We start from the raw sequence: 24,450 nt of genomic DNA, 5'->3' as shown, positions 1-24,450 counted from the left end.
GTGGAGGGGGAATAGAATAGTGTCCCCTACGCATGGCGAAGGATTTCAATGTCAAATGCATCTCTACATAAAATGATATACATACATAAAACCTCACATGGCGGTCATGGTGGCGATTCAGAGGTGGAAGCAGTAGAGCAGCAGCTGTGGCTTTTGTCTCAGCCACCACTGCACCTGTATGCTAGCGATGCATCTCATTGTTTTGTGTAAAAAGGCACACTATGCCAGGCAGAGTGCCCGTGGGTCCATTATCAGTGGAACTGCATCTCTAGACACAGTTGCTGACACAGGCACACCTGCCATCCTTCTAGTGACTGCCTATGACATCAGCTCATTGGGACTCCATGCAATTCCTATGTGCGCCTCCTGGTAGTAACTATCGCATGTGCAGAGATAGCCATAGTCTGCTTGTGTCTGACAGTTTGAGTAGATCAGGCATGTCCAAACTGTGGTCCTCCAGTTGTTGTGAAACTACACATCCCAGCATGCCTTGCCATAGTTTTCTCATTCCCTAATAGCAAAAGTGGGGCAAGGCATGATGGGACTTGTAGCTTTACAACAGCTGGAGGGCCAAAGTTTGGACATGTCTGGAGTAGATCCACCTCAGAATCACACCATTGGCCACAACCAATGAAACCACAGCAAACATAGTTTCAACATACAGATGGAGCTGCGCTCATTCATCCCGACAGAGTGCCTAGGCGAGGGTTTTGGCGCGCCACTTTTGTAGCGTGCTCAGAAACAATGAGTCCCGTTGTGGCACGCCATACAATATACATGCAATACAGATCTCCGCCACTGGGTGGGTAAGTCTCTAGGACACCTAGAGCTGGAGATATCAGGGTGCAAAGTGGACACATTTTCCACATAAACTATAATGGGCCCGTTAATTCAGACCCACCGTGGGTTCTGATGCTTTCTGAACTGAATGGACCACCAAAACCAGAGAAATTAAGCTTTAAGCCCATTTTAATTCATCCATAGGGTTAAGCTATAGCAATTGTATCGCGATTGGTGCTTTTACGCCAGCGCTGCTGACAGTAACACATACTGCACTATATAATTAGAGGACAGATTATCATTCCAACCAATAGCGAATTGGGCGTATTGGCGACGGGACTTTGGTGCTCACACAACTTCCCCATTGTCCATGTTTTAGCCAGTATAATGAGACGCTGGTTAATGCTGGCTGGTCACCCCCACCTCTCCCCACCCCCTTTGAGATTGCTCTTTTCACAGGCAATGAAGCCAGCGTGAATACTGTAAATTGCATCCAAGTCCCCTAGCCAGAAACCCCTGCAAGCTGGGTAGACAATTGGAGGGGACCACACCCACGGTTGCTTGCTGCTTATCCCCAAAGCCTGTTATAAATAGCACATCTATGCAATAGTATTTTTTGAGAAAAATGTCTAATTAACACACTGAACGGTACAGTATTGTACAGTAGTTCTTGCGCTACAGTGCATTTCAACTTCATGCACGCGGATCATTTTGCTATAGATTTGCATTAGACATCTGACGCATGTGCAGTGGTGATTTTAAAAAGCAACACCTGGTGGATGATCGCTGGTATTGCACTCATCCGGTAATGCCATACGCCAAATGCAAGCTATGTGACTTATTGCGCTACCGTGTGACTACGCGCACTGTGGGGAGTTGGCGGGACAAACGCCATAAACAAGCTAGATGAGTGTGGCTCCATCTGTAAAAAAACAGTTATTGCTGTGATGGACAAATTCAGCTAAAACCTGTCTGTAAGACCACTCTGGTGGAGATAACAGGTTAACAGTGCTGTCCACCATTGTACAAGGCACCATTGTGGCCGCATGTGCCCCCTAATGGTCAAGGATAGCGCACTTTCCGCTGTACCTCATGTGGAGAGAACTGTAAACCAGTTGACACCATACTTTTCTTTTATTTACTGTCATACTCATGTCTCATATTGAATATTTTACCAAGTGCTATGGTATACCTCGGTGAGGTCATATGTGATAAGGTGTATTTTATATAACTAAGGGGCTGAATCTGCAGCGCCCTTGTGTGCGCCTTTGCCCATTATTGCTTCTGTGACTGCCTGCGGATGCAGCTACAAGCCATCCTCTGGAGTACAACTGTGCAGCGGAATGCGCCAGGACTGAGAAGACCTTAAAATGCTAAAATGTATCTTTAGTCCATCCGTCACACCATAGAAACATGCACCAGCCCCATTCTAGCTGCAAACTATCAGAACATGGCTTTTAATATGAGTGATGTGTCTGAGTTTGCAGCCACAAGAGTGGCACGCAAATATCATGCCTGCATCCGCATAGCCACTTCCTTGTCAGCACCCAGGAACGCTCAAGGCATTTCTGAGTCTGTGAATTTCAATTGCAACTCTATGTGCACATACCGTGGACCCTTGCATTATGCAAATTAGATGCATTCACAGTGGAGAGGAACTACTCAACTGTGTCTCAACTCAGAATCAGACCCAAAGTCAACTCCAACTACAGTTGAGTTGCATACATAGAGGCGTCTTAATGCTGTGCTGACCAAATGTATGCAGCCACACTGCTTCTGTAAAACTGGTTTCAAAGCAGTCATCCTGATCAGTGTACATTTGCATCAGCCCTATCCTTGGTGCAAGAGATCTCTGCATTAACACAACTCTGCATATCCTGCACTTCAGTCCCCAAAGATGACTCAAGGCTATGCAACTGTGCATACATATGCCAAGCACCACATTACTACCCAGTAATGTCACGTCAGTCCCATGTAGTGTTGCAATGAGTTGGTACAATTATGAATCACCAATAAATTGAGGTTACCTTGGTTCATGCACAAGATTAGTCCACAAAACAAACTTGCGCTCATCTATGCGTCAGCCACTATTGTTATTGCCTATAGATCAGTACTACTTTTGGTTTAAAAAAAAAAAAAAACATCCAGAAGATTGTGACAGCTGTATTTCCATTACATTCACTGCTACTCCCAAATGGTATGTAGTTATTAGATTACATGCCCAGAATGTCACACTGTCAGAATGTTGACACATTATTTCAGGGATAGGGTTAGCTTTCAATTACGGTTAGTTACTTTAAAATAGCATTGTCAACATTCTGACCTGTCTGCTTTTTGAATGTCAACATGTTGACATTCTAAACATGATGCTGTGTTTAGCAAAATGTCCCATACACTCTGAGGATTAGTCTATAACTTATCTGCAATATTCAATTTAGCACTAGTTAATGGTATACAGTATCTTCTGTTATTGCTACAATATTAGTTCTAACATGCAAATGTATTCAATAGACCAATGTTTCCCTGCCTTGATCCAAAGCTGGGTACACAATGTATGAAGTGTACCCAGCCTGACATCGGCAGGGAAGAGATACACACTTGCCAATGAGGTCAGCAATGGAGCAACGATGAGGAGAGTGCAGCATTTGACCCTCCTTAACAATAACATCTTCTGTCAGCACTGCATGTAACGCCAACAGAGAATGTCACGGACAACCGGCAAGAATGTGTGCATCATCAGAGACATAGGGCCTTATTCTGGTTGCGAGTCCACCAAACACTGCCCCCCCCCCCCCCTATCACACACAGTGATACCCCGATGACTGCGAATAGATGTTTAGCATAAACATCCATTCACAGCCTTGGATTTGGGGAGAAATCAGTCGATGGTCGGCGGCCATCGACTGATTTTTCCAGTGCTCGCACTGCGGTGTTTCAGTTATGCGCACGCCCCGTACAGGAAGCGGACCACCCCCATCGGGGAATTACCATGAGAATGCACAGCGGTTTCATGGGAACACCCATGAAACGCTGGGCTTTCCCATAGGCGCATCCCCAGGTCCACTGCTGCACTCTCCCGCCCACACTGATGTGTGCGAGCACTCAGCGAATAATTTATTCGCCATGGCTGCTCACACAGTAGCTGCACGTGCACATAAATGACTCTGCACATTCGTGAAAATTCGCTCCCCTGCGAGTACATGCAGGGGAGCTTGTCAATCAGAATAGGCTCCAAAGTGTGCTCATTATGTCAGTCTGGTCCCCTGGATCAGACGATATATTGTCTAGTGTGCACCCAGCTTAATACAGACTTCTAATAGATTGTACTGGCAATTTGTTGAGCATTCCATTTCTTTGCAGTTGCGAGTGTGGCGCCCATTAAAAAAAAAAAAAGTGTGTGGCCAAACTGCAAGGGCGTGGCCTCGCAACACACCATAATGCTCATTAGACAATATGCCACACACCGTAATACCCCTTACACATTAGGCCCCACACTGTAATGCTCATTACACATTATGCCACGCACCAAGTCCAATTTGAAAATCCCTCTAGTACGGGAGAAGAGACTCAGGCCCGGCACTTCAGCAAATTTCAAATGTATTAAAGTATAACGTTTCGGGGTCAGACATGCCCCGTCATCAGAATAGCACTTTGCTATAAAGATGATGAGGTATGTCTGACCCTGAAACTGCCAAGGCACACAGCCTTTTACTTCATCAGCAGGAGTGCAAATCTAATGCAAATATACATGCAGTGCTAGAAATGGAAATTTTGAAGTAGGGGTATGGAAAAGTGAAGGCTCTAATTAAGTGAGTGCCTAGGGGGCGTGGTCACTCGCAGGGGTGTGTGTCCTTATGTATCGAGTACCGCACCATATACTCCTTATACACATTATGCACCACAATAGTAGGACCCCTTATACTATCTTGTACTAGTGCGTTGTCGTGTGTATTTTGTGTCCTCCACCCAAAACCTGCATCTGTCTCCTTTATCCCTCCCCAACTAGTCTGGTACTCTTAACTGCTAGAACCAGTCTACATTAACTGTGAAGATTAAATTACAATCAGTGCTCGAAGTGGGATTGTATACAGTGGTATGGCATATCGAGCACTGACTGATAAAACCCCGGTGCTGTCATTTCAAATTCAACGCCATTCATATGCCAATTGGAGCTCTTGAACCAGTAGCCAATCAGGAGTAACCATGCAGCCGCTCCTGATTAGCTGCCAGTCCGCAGGCAGATTTGAAATGACGGCGTAAAATAATTACACATTATGCCACACCAAATGAGCCAAAATTCACATTATGGCACACAGAAAGAGCCAATCCTTCCATAGAAAGAGCCCAAAGTCCCAAGGAACGAAACAAAATTTGCATTATGCCACACAGTGTGAGCCAAAAATCACATTATGCCACACGGTATGAGCCAAAAATCACATTTTGCCACACAGAATGAAACAAAATTTGCATGGAATGAGTCAAAATTTACATGCCACACAGAATGAAACAAAATTTGCATGGAATGAGCCAAAAATCACATTATGCTACACAGTATGACCATAAATCACATTATGCCACATTATGAGCCAAAATTCAAAGACAGTGAGAATGACGCCAGGGAGAAAGACGGATGGCAGGGACATAGGGACAGAGAGAGTGACAGGGACAGAGAGGGACAGCAGGGACAAAAATTACCTAAGGAGGAGGCAGCAGCTCTGGTCAGTGGCAGTGGCGGTGAGGAGAGGCTCTGGCTGTGAGGCCCTCTGTGTACAGTGTGCCTATGGCCCCCGTCATTTCAAATCTGCCCGCGGACTGGCAGCTAATCAGGAGCATCTGCACCTTTACTCCTGATTGGCTACTGGTTCAAGAGCTCCAATTGGCAAATGGGTTTTTCAGTCAATGCTCAAAGTGCTGATATGCCATACCGCTGTATAAAAGCCCACTTTGAGCACTGATTGTAATTTAATCTTTACAGTTAATGTAGTCTGGTTCTGGCAGATAAGAGTGCCAGACTGATTGGGGAAGGATAAAGGAGACAGCTGCAGGGTCTGGGTGCCTGAAGGAAAGGAGGGAGGGGGAGGACACGAAACACACACGACAACGCATCAGCTGCCGGATGCTTGATATGGGGGGAGGGGGCACATCATCAACCTTGCACCTGACTACTCGGGGTGGGCGTGGAGAGAACACTGCATCCAGGTGCCTGACTGGGAATGGGGAGGGTGTGGGATACAGCCGCCTTGTCAGAGTGCCTGAAGGGGGGAGGGTGGGGGAGATAAACTTGCCTTCTGTGTGCCTGAGCAGGGCAGGGGGAGAGCACATCTGCCGTCAGGTGCCTGAGCCTAGCGTGCGGGGTGGGTGCCTCAGCGTGGAAGGGTAGGAGGGGTAATACAGCCGCCAGATCCGGGTGTTTAAGGGGGTGGGGTGGCCTGCTGTGTGGATGAAAAGGGCAGGGCAGGAGGTGAGCCCATCAGCTACCCTCTTCTCAAGCATCTCACACGTTGCATTCAGGAGGGAAGGAGGCACACGGCTGTGATTCCAGTCCAGGTTTCTGCTGCTCCTGCGCCTGTTTGTTGGCACGGCAAGCATCCCGGACCCAGCGCTCCCCTCAGACTCTGCTGGTGCTGGCTCCCCCCAAGCTGCCGTGGGGTCTGCGGACCTGTTGTTACGCCACTGGGCACTAGGAAGTCTTTGAATTTTGTAACTAACACTGTCTGATCACTCAGACTCTATACACCAGGAATTACCAACCTCGTCCTCAAGACACCCCAACAGTCCAGGTTTTGTGATAGGCTTCAGCACAGGTGACTTAATTAGTACCTTGGTTATTTTAATTTAACAATCTGTGCTAAAGCCTGGATAACACTAATACCTGCACTGTTAGTGTGTCTTGAGTGCTGAGGTTGGGAATTACTGCCATACACTAATGATCATTTCATATGCAGAGCACATGTACCATACAAGCTTATTCCAATATAAATTTAACAGTAAGAAATACGGAACACTTTTTATAAGTTAGATACTTAAAATGAGAAGAGTGAAAGGAAAAATAAAACTTTCCCACCTTATTCATCATGTCCACAGTATTTGCATGTGTCCAAAAACAGTCATGAACAGACACAAAAGTAAGTCCATGTCTAAAGGAAAGAAGGATAGCTAGTTAAAATATACAGATACAAAAACAATGGTATGTGAAAGGGGCGACAAATGAGTTTGTGTAATTAAAAAAAAATGGAAAAAATGAACTTTGTAAACTTAAACTTTATTTGTACCGATCGCATATGTTGGGCCTACCAGCGGAGGTGCCTTATCATACTCGGAGCTTACCAGAGGCAGTGCCTTACCATATGTTGGGCCTACAAGCAACAGTGTCTTATAATATGGATAGCCTACAAGCAACAGTGTCTTATAATATGGATAGCCTAAAAGCAACAGTGTCTTATCATATACTGTGCCTACCAGTGGGAGTGCTTTACAAAATTATGGAATTTGATATGGTAGTGCCTTATAAACGTGCTTTACCTACCTCAGGCAGTGCAAGGCAGTGAGCATCATGTGTGTAGAATCCAAAGAGTGAATAAAGTTTGGAGGAAAGGCATTTTTCTGCTTCATGGTATCTGGTAGTCTGAAATAATAAAGCTGGACATTAGCTGATAATGACAATATGCATAAACAGGACTGCACAATAAACATGACATTTCTGTAAAAAATAACACACAATCAATGAACTTGGTAGATATAGTAAGGAAAAAAGTGCAACAGACCAGGGTCAGATGACACTGCAAGTGATTAATGGGATAGTACTGGCAAAGCAAATCTAGCTCTGTTGGTAATGGTCAGCTAAATTGCAAAAGGTCATTTCAAAACAGAAGTAGTAACAAATATAATACAACTGTTTGTAATCATTCACAGCTCCTAAATGCTCAGCAACAACAGTGAGAATAAATATGGGTCTTAGAAAATCTAAGTGATGAACTATAGTCTTCCCAGCTGTCATAATATGTTGGAAGGGAGAGAAGAAAAACACTTACTCGTTAGTATCATGTTTATTCGCCATGTACACGAACTGCAACTTACTTTGGAACTGCAGAGAATAAAAACAATTGACAAGAAATAAAACATGGATATATGGTCGGTAGGTTGACACTATTAAGATCGGCATGCACTGATCGACCACTGAAGGTTGACACATGAAAAAGGTCGACATAGCTTAATGCTATTTGAATATCGGCCCACGAACCCCCACTACTTAAGATGGGAGATTGGGCATGATGAAACATTTGAGTCCGCTCCATAGAATACGTGAGAATCAGATCAACGTGTTTTGGCCCCCCATAGTCAACGCCACCCCCACGATCAACGCCAACCCGAAGCTTGGCGAGTGCAGCGAGCCCGCGAGGGGCGGAGGTACGCGTCCTCCGAACTTTTCCTACCCCCACTATCCACTATTGATTTTAGATAGAGTAGTGACCGCAGCGAGCCACCGAGCCAGAAGCGTGGTGAGCTCAGCAAGCACCGCGAGGGGATGTGGAATACGAGCCCGAAGCGTAGCGAGCTCAGCGCGCAATACATGTAAAGTAATCCCCATGGGGCTCGCCTCGCTGCACTCGCCACACTATCTAAAATCAACTCCACGCCGACGTGGATAGTGGGGGTATGAAAAGGTCAGAGGACGCGTATCGATGCGCTCGCCAAGCTTCGGGTTGGCGTTGATCATGGGGGTGGTGTTGACTATGGGGGGCCATTTAACATTGTAAGGACCCATCAGGGTGGTTGGACAATAAAAAATTGGGTACTTGTGTATTTTGGCGGCGCCCGATTTCAGCATCGTGCGATGAACGCGTCGCATCGCATCGCATGCCATGTACCCGATGGCATGCGATGCGATTTTGACCCCCTTTGCGATGAAAAAATAGGATTTATGGTCTTACCTTGATAAATCCCTTTCTTTGAGTCCATATTGGGCACAGGAGTTCACGCTGGGTATGAGAGGTGAGGTAGCAGAGCGTGCACCAAAGGGTTACAGAAATGTAACCAGCATGCTCCCTGCCTCCCTTCTCCCTCATATCCCGCCCCCTGACCCGGGGTCACCAGTTTCGTTAGCAAGCCCAAGGCAGGAGCGGAGCAGAGAAGAAGGAAGAGCAAACACACACACATAGCATACAAGGCCAAAGCCATGGAACTTCCCCATATAGGAAGCCCCGCTACCAGGTGCGTCTGGGAGGGCGTCCTGTGCCCCCTATGGACTCAAAGAAAGGGATTTATCAAGGTAAGACCATAAATCCTATTTTCTTTATCGTCCACTAGGGGGCACAGGAGTTCACGCTGGGACATCCTAAAGCTGTCCCCTCACGGGTGGGGGACGCTCCTGGACTGCGGAAAGCACATGTCTACCAAACTGTGCATCAGCTGATGCAAAAGTATCAAAAGCATAGAATTTGATAAATGTCTGGGAAGAAGACCAAGTCGCTGCCTTGCAGAGTTGTTCTGCCGAGGCCCCTCGACTAGCGGCCCAGGATGTACCCACAGACCTGGTAGAGTGTGCCGTAACCCCCTCAGGGGGAACCAACTGCGCTGAAAGATACGCTTGACGAATGACTGACCTGAGCCATCTCGCCAAGGATTGTTTGGAAGCAGGCCAACCTCGCTTTCTGGCCTCATACAAAACAAAAAGAGAATCCGACTTACGAGTCGCCTTAGTCCTGCGAAGGTAAATCTGCAACGCACGGACTACATCCAGAGAAGCCTCCGCTTCTGATGATCCAGGAAAAGAAGGAACTACAATCTCCTGGTTGAGGTGGAATTTTGACACGACCTTAGGAAGAAAATGCAGCTTGGTACGTAGAAGCGCCCTGTCCGGGTGAAACACCAGAAAGGGAGGCCTACAAGACAATGCACTAAGGTCGGAAACTCTTCTAGCCGAAGAAATAGCCAGGAGGAAGGCCACCTTCCAGGACAGCCACTTCAAATCCACCTCCTCCAAAGGTTCAAAAGGAGCTGACTGAAGAGCTCTGAGAACTAAAGCGAGATCCCATGTAGCCACCGGTGGGCTTACCGGAGGCTGCACATGAAGAACCCCTTGAAAAAAAGTTTTTACATCTGACATGAACGCCAACTTCCTTTGAAACAAAATTGACAAGGCAGACACTTGTACCTTTAAAGAGGAAAGGCGTAAACCTAAATTTAAGCCCGCCTGAAGAAACTCCAAAAGGCGGGACAAACGAAAACGTCTAGGCTGAAAACCTCTAGACGAACACCAATCAAAATAAGTCCTCCACACTCTGTAATAAATACGTGCTGACGAAGGCTTTCTAGCACACACCATAGTATGAATGACTTCCGGTGAAAACCCTTTTTCCTTTAAGAGGGATACCTCAACAGCCAGCCCGTCAAAGCCAGGCGGCTCAGGTCCGGGTGGCGGAACGGGCCCTGAGAAATGAGGTCTGGACGTAGAGGCAGTCTCAGTGACAGATTCCTTAGGTCGGCATACCAACCTCGACGGGGCCAATCTGGGGCCACTAGAATCATCATTCCTCCTTCCTTCTTGAACTTGCGTAGAAGACGAAGAAGAAGCTGAAATGGGGGGAATGCATACACCAGACGGAACGGCCATGGTGCCGTGAGAGCGTCTACCAGGAAAGCTCCGGGGTCCCTTGTCCGAGAGCCGTACCGAGGAACCTTGCAATTGTGCCTGGACGCCAACAGATCTATTTCCGGCACTCCCCATTGGGACGTCAGCCACTGGAACACTTCTGGATGAAGTTCCCATTCCCCTGTGTTGATGTCCTGCCGACTTAGATAGTCTGCTTCCCAATTGAGAACCCCTGGGATGAAGACTGCGGAGATTGCGGGAAGACGTCTCTCCGCCCACCTGAAAATTCTGGACACCTCCTTCATTGCTCCTTTGCTGCGTGTCCCGCCCTGCCTGTTGACATAGGCCACGGCCGTGGCGTTGTCGGTCTGGACTTTTATCGGGCACCCTTAAATGAGAGATTCTAAGGCCTGAAGAGCCCGAAGGATTGCTCTCAACTCCAGGACATTGATAGGCAGGCGACTCTCCTGCGCTGTCCAGCGACCCTGAACCGACTGAGAGTTGCAAACCGCTCCCCAGCCTTGAAGGCTGGCATCCGTGGTTATTAGAATCCAAGATGGAATCCAAAATGGGCGACCCTGGGACAAGTTGTCCGCCTTCAACCACCAAGTGAGAGACAGGCGGACCTCCGGAGATAGCGTGATCAACTGACTCTTCAGACGAGAATGATCTCCTGACCATTGGCTTAGAACGTAAAGCTGAAGCTGTCGCGAATGGTACTGCGCATACTCTACCATGTCGAATGAAGCGACCATAGAGCCCAACACCACCATACAACTGTGCACAGAGACCCTTCTGTGACCGAGCAGGGAGAGAATCTTTTTCTGTAAAGAGTGGATCTTGCTCTCCGGCAGAAAAACCCTCTGGAGCTGAGTGTCCAGCAGAGCGCCCAAGTGGACCATCCTTTGAGAAGGAGTCAGAAACGATTTTCTCCAGTTTATCTTCCAGCCGTGAGATAACAGAAGCGTAATCGCCAATTGCAGATGACTCTGCAATAGATCTGGAGAATTCGCCACAATCAGGAGATCGTCCAGGTACGGGATCAATCGAACCCCCAGACGGTGCAAGTGAGCCGACATAACTGCCATCACCTTGGTGAACACCCTGGGGGCCGTGGAAAGTCCGAAGGCCAAAGCCCTGAACTGGAAGTGGTCCTCCTGGATGGCGAACCTCAAAAACCGCTGATGGTCCAGCCAGATGGGAACGTGGAGGTACGCATCCTGGATATCGAGCGAGGCCATGAAGTCCCCCGGTTCCAGGGATAGAATAATGGACCGAAGGGACTCCATACGAAACTTCAGCACCCGCAAAAACACATTGAGCGATTTCAGATTGAGAATCGGTCTGTGAGAACTGTCCGGCTTGTCGATCAGAAACAGAGTGGAGTAGAACCCCTGCCCCCTCTGTTCCTGAGGAACTGGAACAATAACGTTCGAGTCCAAAAGGGATTGGATGGAAAGATGTAGCGCCAGTTGTTTTGCTGGGTCCCTTGGAAGACCCGTGCGAAAATAACGCTGAGGAGGGGGAACCCGGAACGTTAGGGCATAGCCCCTGGAGACCACCCCCCTGACCCAAGCATCCATTGTGGTGTTGCACCACGTCGGCGCAAAGGACAGGAGACGGCCCCCCACCCTGGGATCCCCCGGGTGGGGCCTCGCCCCGTCAGGCTGCAGGCTTGTCAGTCTGCTTGGCCGCTGGGCGTCTGGTAGCCCAGGGCTGCTTGGTGCGGGGTTTGGATGCTTTGGAGGCCGAGGCAAATCTGGCAGAAGATTGACCTCTAGCCTTGCCCTGGGTCCGAAAGGACCGAAACGCCGACTTCTCTGTCGGGGAGGAGCCGCCGAAGGCAAAAATGCCGACTTAGAGGCCGCCAGGGTAGTCACAATCTTGTCCAACTCTGGACCAAACAGGGTATCCCCCTGAAAAGGGAGAGCCTCCAAAGCCCTCTTGGAATTGTTATCTGCTCGCCAGGACCTAAGCCACAAAACACGTCTAGCAGCAATGGTGGCTGCGGAAGCCTTAGAAGCCAGGACTCCCGAGTCCAGAGCAGCCTCCCCCAAATACAAACTAGCCTTTTGTATATTCTGTACATGGCCAAGGAGAGATTTGCGACTAGAACCGTCGGACAACCCCGTCTCCAACATGCCCGCCCATTCAGAAACTGCCTTGGCAACCCATGCTGCTGCCAGAGAGGGACGCGTGACCGCACCCACCTGTGAATAAGCCTATCCGAAGGGTCCTTCAAAGAAGAAGAATCCGGAATGGGCAGAACTGAAGAGCGAACCAGCCTAGCCACATGAGCATCCACCGGGGGCGGCTTTTCCCACTTAGCCCTCTCTGAGGGAGGGACCAGATAGAATGAAGTAAGTCGCTTGGAAAGCTGGAACCTTCTAGCCGGCTGAGCCCATGCTGTCTCCAATAAATCTTCCATATGGGCCGAAGGTGGAAACTGAGCCAACACCTTCTTAGGCCGCTTAAAAAGCGGGGCCTTACTACTAGGAGCAGGGGCCTCATCCTCCAACTGGAGGACTGCCTTGACTTCCCGCACCAGTGAGTCTACCTCTGCCGAGGACAAAGTGTCGTCGGCCACAGCGGATCCGTGATCTGAAGTATCAGTAGACCCCCCTGTAGCAGAGTCCGAATCGGAATCGTGAGAATCCTGCACAGGACTCCTCTGCCTAGGCTGCCGCCTGGACCCCCTGCCTGCCAAACTAGCCGTTAACCCCTGCACAGACTGTGCAAAGGACTGCAACCATGGGGGTTCTGTATAAGCCTGAGCTGCCCCACCACTGGCACTAGCGACAGGGGGCAGGGGCGCAGGGGGAGCTGGTGCAGACAAGCGGTCAACCAGCTGTGCCATTACCTGAGTCAATGTCGAGGCCCAGGCCGGTTCCTGCTGGGTAGGAGGCAGCGGTAACGGGTTTGCTTCCACCGTGATACACCTGGAACAAACCTCCTCCTCTTCTTGAGACAGTACATCCGAACAGTCTCTACAGGTACGCTGCATTGGAGATGGAGCCTCCTTGCTGGACTTCGCCTTAGGCATACTGACCGAGCAAACAAACAAACACCAGCAGTTACCACCAGACACAGAATAAGCAAGTGTCCCTATATAGGAAAGGCCCAGGGGCACAACACACTTGCAGCCTTTCACACAAAAAGCCTTAGCAAAGCAATTTGTAAAGGGCAAATATAATCACAGTTCAGCAAGCTGAAAAGGAGACAGAGATTATGCAACACACAAACTCTGTATGGTGACAACTCCTTTCACCTGTAATAGACAAGATTGGCCTGTCCATACACAGGAAAGGAGACAGTAGCAGAGCTCAACAATCCAGCCAGCAGCAGGAGGAGAATACTATACCAAACCAGGCTCCAGGAGCAAGGTGTAAGGGAGAATTCCAGCAGCCTCCTGTCTCTATACCCAGCATGTGCCAGAATGGCTGCTGATTAGGCTTTTTAAAGGAGGAGCTGGAACACCTGGGGCTGTGAGAGGTAGCACTCAGCACGTCCCCAGGGGTGGGGGAGGGACCTCAGGCCATCCCAATAGACCCCCTCAGGCACCAACCTCCGGGGATACAGCCTGAATAACAGTCCCTGGTGGTCTAGTGGAAGGGTGGCTACGCCAGACCCACACTGCCTGCCCCCCCGCTGACTCCCACAAACCGGGGGGGGGGATCTGCTGCTAGACGCGGCTCCCTGCACGCAGGGAACCGCTGCTTACCTGTCCCAGGACGGGGCGCAGCTGCGGGAGCCTCCGGAGTGAAGACCCCGCGACAGAAGACCCCAGCCCAGTTGCCAGCGCTGCCGTCTCCGTCTCTAGGTGTAGGAGCTGCGCCGCTGATGCTCACTAAAAGAGCAGTCGCTGCGGCAGCTCAGTAACCCTGGCTGTACTAACAGCCGAGAAAAAAATGGCGCCGCTCAGTCTGCCTGAGCACCAAAGAAAAAACTGGTGACCCAGGGTCAGGGGGCAGGATATGAGGGAGAAGGGAGGCAGGGAGCATGATGGTTACATTTCTGTAACCCTTTGGTGCACGCTCTGCTACCTCACCTCTCATACCCAGCGTGAACTCCTGTGCCCCCTAGTGGACGATAAAGAAATCGTATAAGCACCCTAATGGGTGCTTACAATGTTAAATGCACCCCCACGCCACCCCCCCACTATAAACGTGAACCCGAAGCATGGCGAGCGCAGCGAGCCCGCGAGGGGCGGCGGTACGCGTCATACGACCTTTTCATACCCCCACTATCCACGTCGGCGCGGAGTTGAGAATAGAAAGTGTGGCGAGCCCTATGCGTGACATCACATTGGGCAGAGAACAAGGCGGGGGTTACGAGGAAGCCTTCTACTGTGCAGCAGCTGCCCTATATATGTATGTCCGGCCACCGGGACTCTGGGGGGACTCCACTGGGGGAGGGGGAGCCAGTGCCAGCGGCTCTGTGTAGAGAGGCTAGCTTCCGTTGACGCGCAGTCCCCTCTTAGCGCATACTGCTGTTCCGCTGCATCTGCCGGCTCCTGGCTGAAAGCGCAAACTGCCACAGCCAGAACAAGCCCCTGCTTGGCCAGCCCTGGGCAGGCTTAGATGCCCCCAAGGCATTCAAATTGCCCTAGGCATTTGCCTAGCTTGCCTATGCCTAGGGCCGGCTCTGCAGAGCGGGGGGTTCTCCTGTCACTCGCCCCCCTGATGGCTAACGCCCGGCGGCAAAAGTCTCCATTGCCTCCGGGAGTTACACCACTGTTGTTGCTCTTGTGACAACCTGATGAATCTAATGCACAGAAGCAAATGTATCTCTTGTTATACCCAATGACATTAGAACAAAACAATCTGGAAGATAAAACTTACCGAAGATCAAAGTAACCCTGAAAGAAATATAGGGGCAGATGTATTAAGCCTTAACAAGAGATAAATGCAAGGGTGATAAGGAGAGATAAACGTCCAGCCAATCAGCTCCTTACTGACTTTTTTCAAACACAGCCTGTAACATGGCAGTTAGCAGGTGATTGGCTGGACGTTTATCTCTCTTTATCACCCTTGCATTTATCTCTTGTTAAGGCTTAATACATCTGCCCCATATTGTACTGTAAAAGCGGATGTCCCCATGCAGTTTAAAGGCTGCGTGAGCAGTTTGGTTATGAAGTTTGCATGTTGGATACTTTGGAATGAAATACTCATACAATTGTATGCATAATACTAAATGCTGTTTTAGGTTTAGCTAACACCCCCAACACACTCCTACCTTGACATTCCGTAGGCGGTGATATGGCTGAATGATGGGTAATCCCAAAGGGGTTATCCATTCCACTGTATTTCCAGACTTGGAGATCATACGAGCACTTTCTGTCAGCCAATGCTAAATATAGAGAAAGACGAGTAATGATCACATAAGAGCAGCAGTGCTAGATGATTTGGATGGCTGAATGTCATTTTAAATTGTCAACCAAGTGTTCAAATTTGTTTTATAGAATAATAACACCAAACACGTGAATGTACTAGTATGTTTGGTGTGTATGTTTACTAGTATGTTGTTTTAACTTAAGTAATCACTCAGAGGTTGTGTTTAGTGCTGGATAAGAAATGGGATGTAGTGGAAATGTCAACATAATAGTTATGTGTTGAGATTAAACAATGTCAACATATGAAACACCAACATTCTGATTGGGTTGGTAGTGGATAGTTAAGCCATATACACACACCTTTTTTCCAAGGTACCCTTACTACAAATGTTTTTTATTGATAAATTAAAAACAAATATGACATGAAGTAAATTGTGTTGATCTGTCACCCTTAGGTTTAGTTATGTCGTGGTGGACAAAGTTGTGGTTTGAATTGTACACGTTATGATTGGCAGCCACCAACACTAATTTTGAATAACACTAACCATTAATAATTAGTTTGGGGTCTGGACCGCCAACCCAAGGCACCCCCTGCAAGTGTCTTCCGGCACCCCTGGTTGCATAGGCACACATCTTGGGAACCACTGTTAGCCAGTTATCGTTAATAATATGCAGGATAGCGATAACTTGAACAATTATTTCCATGCATATTGGCTAGTTTGTATGCAGTATATTGTTAACGATGCACGCTCCCAATGATTGTAAGTAACCCCCTTTGTTGTCTGCACACGTAGTATAATCCTGACTAGGTTGTCAATGACGGCATGCTCATGTATGTGGACACTGAACGATATAGTTAACGATATAATTTGATTGTATGCACTATATTGTCCAGGAGTTCCAGGCAGTTCAAGGGAAATGGTGATATTGCATCATATGCTCTGTCACCCTAATGTGTACCCAGCTTAAGGAATATGGGTTAGCAATACAGTCAGAAAAGATTTTGGTTCTCATCAGTTGATCGCAGGGCACACAAAACATTGGAGGTTATTTCATCAGTGTCAACATTATGAATGTGGACAAAATATACAACAACCCTGGTAAACAGTTTTTTTGTTTTGCAACATCATCAACATCATCTATATATATATATCTATAGATATATATATATATATATATATATGGGCAAAAAGTGACCCAAAGGAGCGCCCAATTTGGTATGGCAGCTACTTCACAAATCTCCCCTGTTAGTGGGAGATGTAATGCAACAACAAGGAAAGAAAAAAGAGTGGAGAGCGCCAGAGGTTTACCAACCACCTTAATGATATATATAGTGCAAAAAACACAGAATACAATATAAAATATTTTTATTAAAAAATCAGATGATCACATCAGGATTTCATCTCTAGAATGCAGTTTCAATAACCCGACGCGTTTCGTCTTGAAAAAGACTTCATCAGGGGTTTAGTACATGCACTGTTGGTGGTGAGAAATTACAATAAATTGTACAGAAATTCAAAAACAATTGTACATCAAACTTTAAAAATGTATAAATAAGCGTTCAGTTACGCCCTGGTACATACCAAAAGTTAAAAAGTCAGCAGGATTGTTGTGGAAGCTGAACACACCTGTCCTTTATAATGGATGGCGGTTTCTTAAATGCAGATAGTCTAAAATAAGTTTTTATAATATATATAGTTTCCGCGTGGCTCTGAAACACCGCCATCTATTGGCAGCAAGTGAAATTACATCTACTATCTTTGGTAGCATTTGAATTCATGCCCACTTAGACTAGTTAGGGCGCACAAAGCACAGTTTTTTTTTTTTTTTTTACAAAAAGTGGAAAAAATATATATAAAAAGAAAACTTTTTTTTAAATAAAAAAAAGTGATTTGGTATAAATTGAGGCCACTTCATTTTTATTTAAATGTAAAAAAAAAAAAATATATATATATAAAGCAATTTTAATTGAAAAACTGAACTTAAATTTGAGGTGCATAAATACAATAATGTTTATTTTGTTGTAATTCGAAGGTCACTATTAATGACAAGCGGTTCTGAAGCAGATCTCTGGATTTCCACTGCTCTGAGAAATAAGCAGCAATATTTTCTATAGAAATAACTGCATCTGAATTTCTTTGAGAATCACAGAAATTTAGACAGAGAAACATTCTCTCTTTAGATTTTGTTCTTCTCTATCCTAGAAAGTTCTTAAGATATTTGTAAAAATGCGCTCATAAAATTATTAGACAAATGATCACGTATATTCAATGCCGTGGGCGAGCTGTGACAGCTCACCCTGTCAGTATTCAACTGACCCACTGCATACGCCGATTCCCCTTCGCTCCGTTTTTTGGAGCGAGGGGGAAACGGTGTATGTAGCCGCTGAAACAGCGAGACTCATGTCTAAATGCAGCTTGCTCCCTGCATTAGCCGTGAGCCTCGCTGTTTGGGGGAATCCTCGCCTTCCTGTGACAGCGAGGAATCCCTCGGAACGTAGAATAGGGTGAGCGTCCGGCGAGGGGGTTAAACAACGAGGATTGCTTGTTTTCTGTGATCCCCGCCATTTAACCCCCTCGCCAGCAGCACTGAATACGGGCCTAGGTCTTAAGTCTTGTGCTAATATTATAATTAGCCCCATTACCCCCAACCCTGATCCACCTAATCCAAATGCTCAACCTCTATTCAATTGATACTCTGGAGCAGTGAGTTTCACAATGCTTACTAAAGCTCAATATGCCATCACTTCTATATGGATTGTCTGATCTGTTCCGTAATGCACAGGTGAGCTTGTATATGTTGACTCAGGTAACTGCTTTCTTACCATTCTGCTTTCTAAGATTCTGTGAAAAACTGCACATAGGATGAACCATAAAATGTTGCTATTTTAATAATATAGATTATTGTTATTTATGAACGACATCTTGTAGAGAAATTTGACATGCAGTCACACAAACACACTTTTCCAGCTTTGAATGATTGGGTAGACTTTGTTACCTGAATTAATCTTGTGCTAGAAAACATCTCTTGCAGACTGCTGAACACTTTTTGGACCAAATAATGGGAGGCCTCCCAGACATATTCCTGACCGTGAGAAACAAACATATGCCAAACCAGTTAGAGGGAAAGAAAATGTAAGGGTTTACACAAGCAGACTATGCATATAGGTTGTAAAATGTGTGGTCAATCCGGGCATGGAGGGACGAGGGGGTGGGGAAGGAAAAGGACTGGGGAATGGGAGGAAGATGCTCCAGTGCTATTTCTAACTCAATCCTGAGCGTGAGCATTTTTCAATCATAATTCATGGGATTGAAAAAACTCCCCCGGATTGGCCTCCCAAATTGTCCAGAAGAGACTAGGCACCACTAGGCGAACGCTGCTTTAAGAGCCAACAAGAATGAGGGCCTCAATGCAATTTCTGGGAGGGAGATGTACATGATATAAAAGATCCAACGAACCACTAAGACATCCACCAGAAGGGCCGCTGGAACCTTGTTGTGGGTGAAGTAACTCAGTAGCTTGTGGTTGTTCTGAGACATCAACAAGTTGACTTGTGGTAAGTCCCCCAAATGAACTAGGAGTGGAAAGGCATCTAGATAAAAAGTCCACTCCCCCTCATGAATGCCTTTACAGCTTAAGAAAGTCAGCGCCCCAATTTTGGACTCCTGGAATGAAGCCGAGGTGGCAAATGGCACTCTGCCCAGTTAAGAATGTGACACCCCGCCTCCATAACACTGTGCCCGAATGTTGCCTTGACAGTTAATCTAGGCCAGCGGTTCCCAACTTTTTTTCTCTCTCGTACCCCTTGATTAGGCTTTTCATTAAAGAGTACCTCTCCTCTCAATTTGAAACATCCACAGTACACAGTGGAGTGGAAGTGAGCAGTATATGCATTCTTATGCGTGTCCTTAAATTAAGGAGTAGTAAAGGAGTAGTGTGCGGTCAAGAACCGGGTCCATCTGTGTCTGGCCGATGGCTGTGTACTGTCTCTGGGGTTCCCACTAGCACCTGTAGGATTAATGTCACTGCTTCCTCCACCAGGGTCAGAGGATTGCTTATGTCTGACAGCAGCAAGGGTAAGCTCCCTGTGGATTTCTGGTCGGCAAAAGCACTAGGAGACACTGATAAAGCTGCAGACTGTTCCATCTCCACGGCAAAAGGAGACTTCTTTCACCATCAGGAGACTTTTTTCTTCTATCAATATTATTTTCAAGTACTCCCAACCGATCTGCAGAGTATACCCAGGGGTAACATTACCCCAGGTTGGGAACCACTGATGTAGGCAATGACTATCAAGTTGTCAAGCTGTACCAGAACTGGATGATACTGGAGCAGCAGAACTAGACAGCAAGCTTTGAAAACTATGCAGAGTTCCAGAAAGAATTGCTGAAGGGTTAACATCCCCCACCCACCCAGATATGTGTAGGTAGTGAGGAGCATCCAATCCTCTATCCAAAAGGGGTGACCATTTTCAAAGTAAATTATCTGAAGCCAACACAAGGAGGAATGCTGGACTTCCCAAGAGTTTTAATCTGCTTATGGGATTTGTTCTATTGAGCCAGAACATCGATCTCCAGGTGCCGGCAATGAAACTGTGCATACTCTACCCCATGTCAAAGGTGGAGACAAGAGTGGCCAGGATCCACATGCAGGAGTGTATAGACCAGGGGTAGTCAACTCCAGTCCTCGAGAGCTACCAACAGTGCACATTTTCCAGCTCACCTTGCAGGTGCACAGCTGTACTCATTACTCACTGACACATTGTAAAAGATCCACAGGAGGAGCTAATTACTTAACTTGTGATTCTGTGAGGAGACATGGAAAACATGCACTGTTGGTAGCTCTCGAGGACTGGAGTTGGCTACCCCTGGTATAGACACTCTGCTGTGAGGCAAGAACCTGCCAATTGATCCGAAGCTCCCAAATTTGCCCATAGGGAGGAAGACTGGCTAAACTTTGGAGTAAAGCCAGGCCCCCAGATGAAGCATCTCCTGAGACAGAGTCAAGGAGAATTTCTGGCAATTGATGATCCAACCGTGAGGCTGGAGAAGATCTATATGGTGAGACAAAGGTGATCCTGGAGGACATCCAGTGACCAGACCAAGATAAGTAGGTTGTTTGGGTAATGTAGGTGGTTAAAAAGCTATCAGAAAAAAGCCACTACACTGTACAGTGCCCCATTACCATAAGAATCACCCTGGTAGTCTTCTGAGGGTGTGGATACAACCTGGGCCCCACTGCCAGCACCGTCTGTGGTCTGCCTCCCCGGTGGTGACAGATGAAATGTGTGCTGCTCCCTAAAAACAGGAAGCTTCCGTGCCTGTCCCAATACATTTTGGCTGTGACTCCCCTACTGTGTACTGAAACACAATGAAGGTCACTTGCCGTGTTGCAGATTGCTGAGGGTAGCAGTGAGGTGCTGACTCATTGCCTGTTCAAGTACATGTAATATACAAATAAAAAAAAAGCTATGCAGAAGCTGCTTAAAAGCAGTACCTATGAAAAAAGTGCAGGTCTCTGTGAGATACCAAACTGAAACTGGATGCCTGTGTCTGAGAATAGGATATAGGGGAAAGGGAAGAGGGGTGCTGGGAAAGAAATCTTAACTCTTTGGTGCCACGACTCCAGCTCTCCAACCTATACCAGTGTTATCACCAGTGTTATCCCTCTGTTCTCTATAGCTGGAGAATTAAAGGCAGATACCACGTTTACATGTAAAATACATATTGTTCACTGCAAAAAATATACTGACCTGTGGAAAAGAATCCATCTCTCTCAGTCTTTTTTCAATCTGTAGTCGCCCACCGTAGCGAGTTACTCCGTATACAACAGTCATTACGGTCTGCTTCACCAATTTACGGCCTATGAAACCATCTAGAACTTTAGCTATTTTATTTCCATGTCTGGCATCCCTTTTGCAGAATTCCTCTACCTAAGGCAATACAGACAATGCAGGGAAAACATAAGTGACAAGTCTTAAGTCACAGCTTTAACACTTACGGTAGGACGCTAAATCATTATTACCTGTTGAGCAACTCCGCTGTACACGTCTTGGGGAGTATAACTAGGCATCAAATTTACAGACCTTGCTCCAATTTCATCTCTTCCAAGCGCAGCATAATGCTGGAGGCCATTACATGAACCATCCTGTGGAGAAGACAGGTGCAGAGCATCATTCTACATCCCTCTCTATATAGAACGATACCCCGTATTGGAGAACTAGAACATATTGTGGTTAGGCACAGGAAAATAGAATTGAACACTGCAGTTAATGTGTACTTCAGTATATATCACCATAGCCATGCGAAAAACAACTGGCCTCAAAGACTGATTAAGAGTTCGAGACACCCTTGGCTAATACACTCAAACTACATTTTGAACTAGGATTGCTATAATATTCTTTAATCCGGGACACATGATTTACACAGGTTCTGTGGCTAGCTAAATCCAAGCATGTATTTCACTTGGTATTAATCCACGGCAGAACCTACATAAATCACAGGTGTAATGGATTAAAGGGATAATATTGCAAGCCTTATAACCTAGGGTCCATTTTCTCAAATTCAGCCCATGCAAAGGAAACCATAAGGGAAAGCTTCCTGTAATGGTGCCAACACAGAGATCGCAGTGCATATGCATCTTTAGAAACTTGACCTTTATACTGCACATATGCAGGTAATGAAAGCTATTCAGCCTTTGACTGGGGCAGCTTACAATTTTTGCAGAGTGTAAAGGAGACCTTGGCTTCTGAGGAATGGGAGGAAACTCTAAACACAACTGCAGATGGTTCTGTAGTACAATGTATATAAAATAAAGGTTTTAGAAGTAAGTTACACGATCAAACCAAAACAGCCATGCAGCGGTCACTGTGGGAACTGTATAACGTTCTAATCATCATCACCACCACCACCTCTGGATTGTCAGTAAACATTCTATGTGGAGACCGGTGACTGGAGATTACTTTAATTAAGCTATGCAGCCATCGACCAGCACGGATTAAATTAAGACTTGTTTTTATTCCCAGCTGCCGCCACCTCAATGGTACCCCCTGCATGCCCAGCCGAATGCTGCAGAAAACAGAATTTTTGGTCTTACCTGTTAAATCTGTTTTTCTGAAGCCATCGTGGTACACTGGGGCCATGGGTATTGCAGGTCCTCTGACCGGGCACAAAGGATCCAGTTTCTTTTCCCTTCAGCCTATGGTGCTACACTGGGACCACAGGATGTTCCAAAGCAGTCCATTAAGAGTGGGAATTGCTCCCGAACTGCACTAAGGACCCCTCTGCCAAACGCCACATCGGTGGTAGCGAAGGAGTAAAAACTGTAGAATCGGATAAACATATGCCTAGAAGACCAGGTTGCTGCATTGCAAATCTGCTCCGCAGAAGCACCCTGGCCCACCGCCCAGGACTCTCCTACCGAGCAAGTAGATTGAGCTCTAACAGAGACCAGAACCGGTTTACCAGAGAGGAAATAGGCTTGACGAATGGCTGTTCTGATCCACCGTGCAATGGTTTGTTTTGAGGCTGGCTAGCCTTTCTTAAGAAAAACAAGCAGTCAAGGGGGGGAAGGGGGGAAAAATAGGGAGGAGGCTGCAAGTGTAACAAACCCTGCAGCAACGTTTTAACCGCTGAAGATTGCGCAATTCTTTTTTGGAATAAAATAGACAAAGCTGATATTTAAACCTTTAAGAAGGATGCTAAACGCAACCCTGCATCCAGTTCCGCTTGTAAGAAGGCCTTTGTGACTTTGAAGGGTGGCTTGGGAGCCAGCCATCAGCAGGAGGTCATCCAGATAGGGCAGAATCCTGACTGCCTGTAATCTCAGATGGGCAGTCATGACCACCATCACTTTCGCGTGAAAACACGTGGGGCGGTGGAGAGGTCGAATGGTAATGCCCTGTAAATTCCTGATCGCCTGAAGAATAGAGTGCAGGGATTCCAGTCTGAACTTGGAGACTCTGAGAATAGGGTGAAAAGAACAGTCTGGCTTGGTGACAAGGAAAAGGTTTGAGAACGTCTTGTGAAGAGTCAAGGCCTTTTCGGCCTCTGCAGGGATCCCTGTAGAAGGCAATTGCATGGGGAAACCCCTCTGAGCGTTTTAATCTATTTTTGGGACATACAATCATATTATTGTATAGCTAATGTCATGGCATCGCACACCCTATAAAATCGCATGTGATCGCATGTGATTTTGCGGGGCATGCGTTGCGATGGCCCGGGGCTGACAGAGCAGTGAATAAATTACACTTAAAAATCGCATCGCATGACTTTTAAATGGACCATGCGATGCGATTTCCCTACGGTGCCGTACGTATGCAAATAGGGTGCCGTGATAATACACAAGTATCCAAGGCTTTTATGGATTTGCGATCGGCAAACCAAGAGCAGATCCTTGAGGCACACCTGGCCACAACAGAGGCAGCAGAAATCTTAGATGCAAATGTACCCGAGTCTAATGTAGCCTCACCGAGATAGGCGTTTGCTTCATGGATGTTCTCTACAAACACCATAAGGTCGGATAAGCGGGAACCGCCCCTTAGACCTCCACTAGCGCATCCAGCCATCCATTAATGGCTAGAGAAACTCAAGCCCCTGCAGGGCAAATAGCCACCCCCGCATTTGAGTTAATTCCCTTGAGGAATTGCTCAATTTTCCTGTTCGTAGCTTCCTTAAGGGAAGTTATGTCAGTAATTGGGAGGGTGGAAGAACGGACTAATGGCGCATTATGTGCATCCACAGGAGGT

At 47.0% G+C, this 24,450-nt stretch overlaps 1 protein-coding gene across 2 annotated transcripts in view; it reads right to left on the bottom strand.

Annotated features, from left to right (window-relative positions):
• The window catches only part of POLRMT (RNA polymerase mitochondrial), a 96,028-nt gene that overhangs the window by 6,311 nt on the left and 65,267 nt on the right, over positions 1 to 24,450 (bottom strand). For both annotated transcript variants that reach the window (XM_083181063.1, XM_083181053.1), the window contains 7 exons: positions 21,729 to 21,851; positions 21,457 to 21,636; positions 18,702 to 18,788; positions 15,608 to 15,721; positions 7,812 to 7,864; positions 7,307 to 7,405; positions 6,845 to 6,917 (listed from right to left, as the gene is read on the bottom strand). In XM_083181063.1, the coding sequence (XP_083037189.1) occupies positions 6,845 to 6,917; positions 7,307 to 7,405; positions 7,812 to 7,864; positions 15,608 to 15,721; positions 18,702 to 18,788; positions 21,457 to 21,636; positions 21,729 to 21,851 (729 nt within the window). The remainder of the gene's footprint in view (positions 1 to 6,844; positions 6,918 to 7,306; positions 7,406 to 7,811; positions 7,865 to 15,607; positions 15,722 to 18,701; positions 18,789 to 21,456; positions 21,637 to 21,728; positions 21,852 to 24,450) is intronic.

Source organism: Crinia signifera, chromosome 1 (assembly GCF_055691185.1).
Source record: "Crinia signifera chromosome 1, ASM5569118v1, whole genome shotgun sequence".
In the NCBI taxonomy this organism is placed as follows: domain Eukaryota; kingdom Metazoa; phylum Chordata; class Amphibia; order Anura; family Myobatrachidae; genus Crinia; species Crinia signifera.
This window is presented reverse-complemented; position numbering and strand designations above follow the sequence as displayed.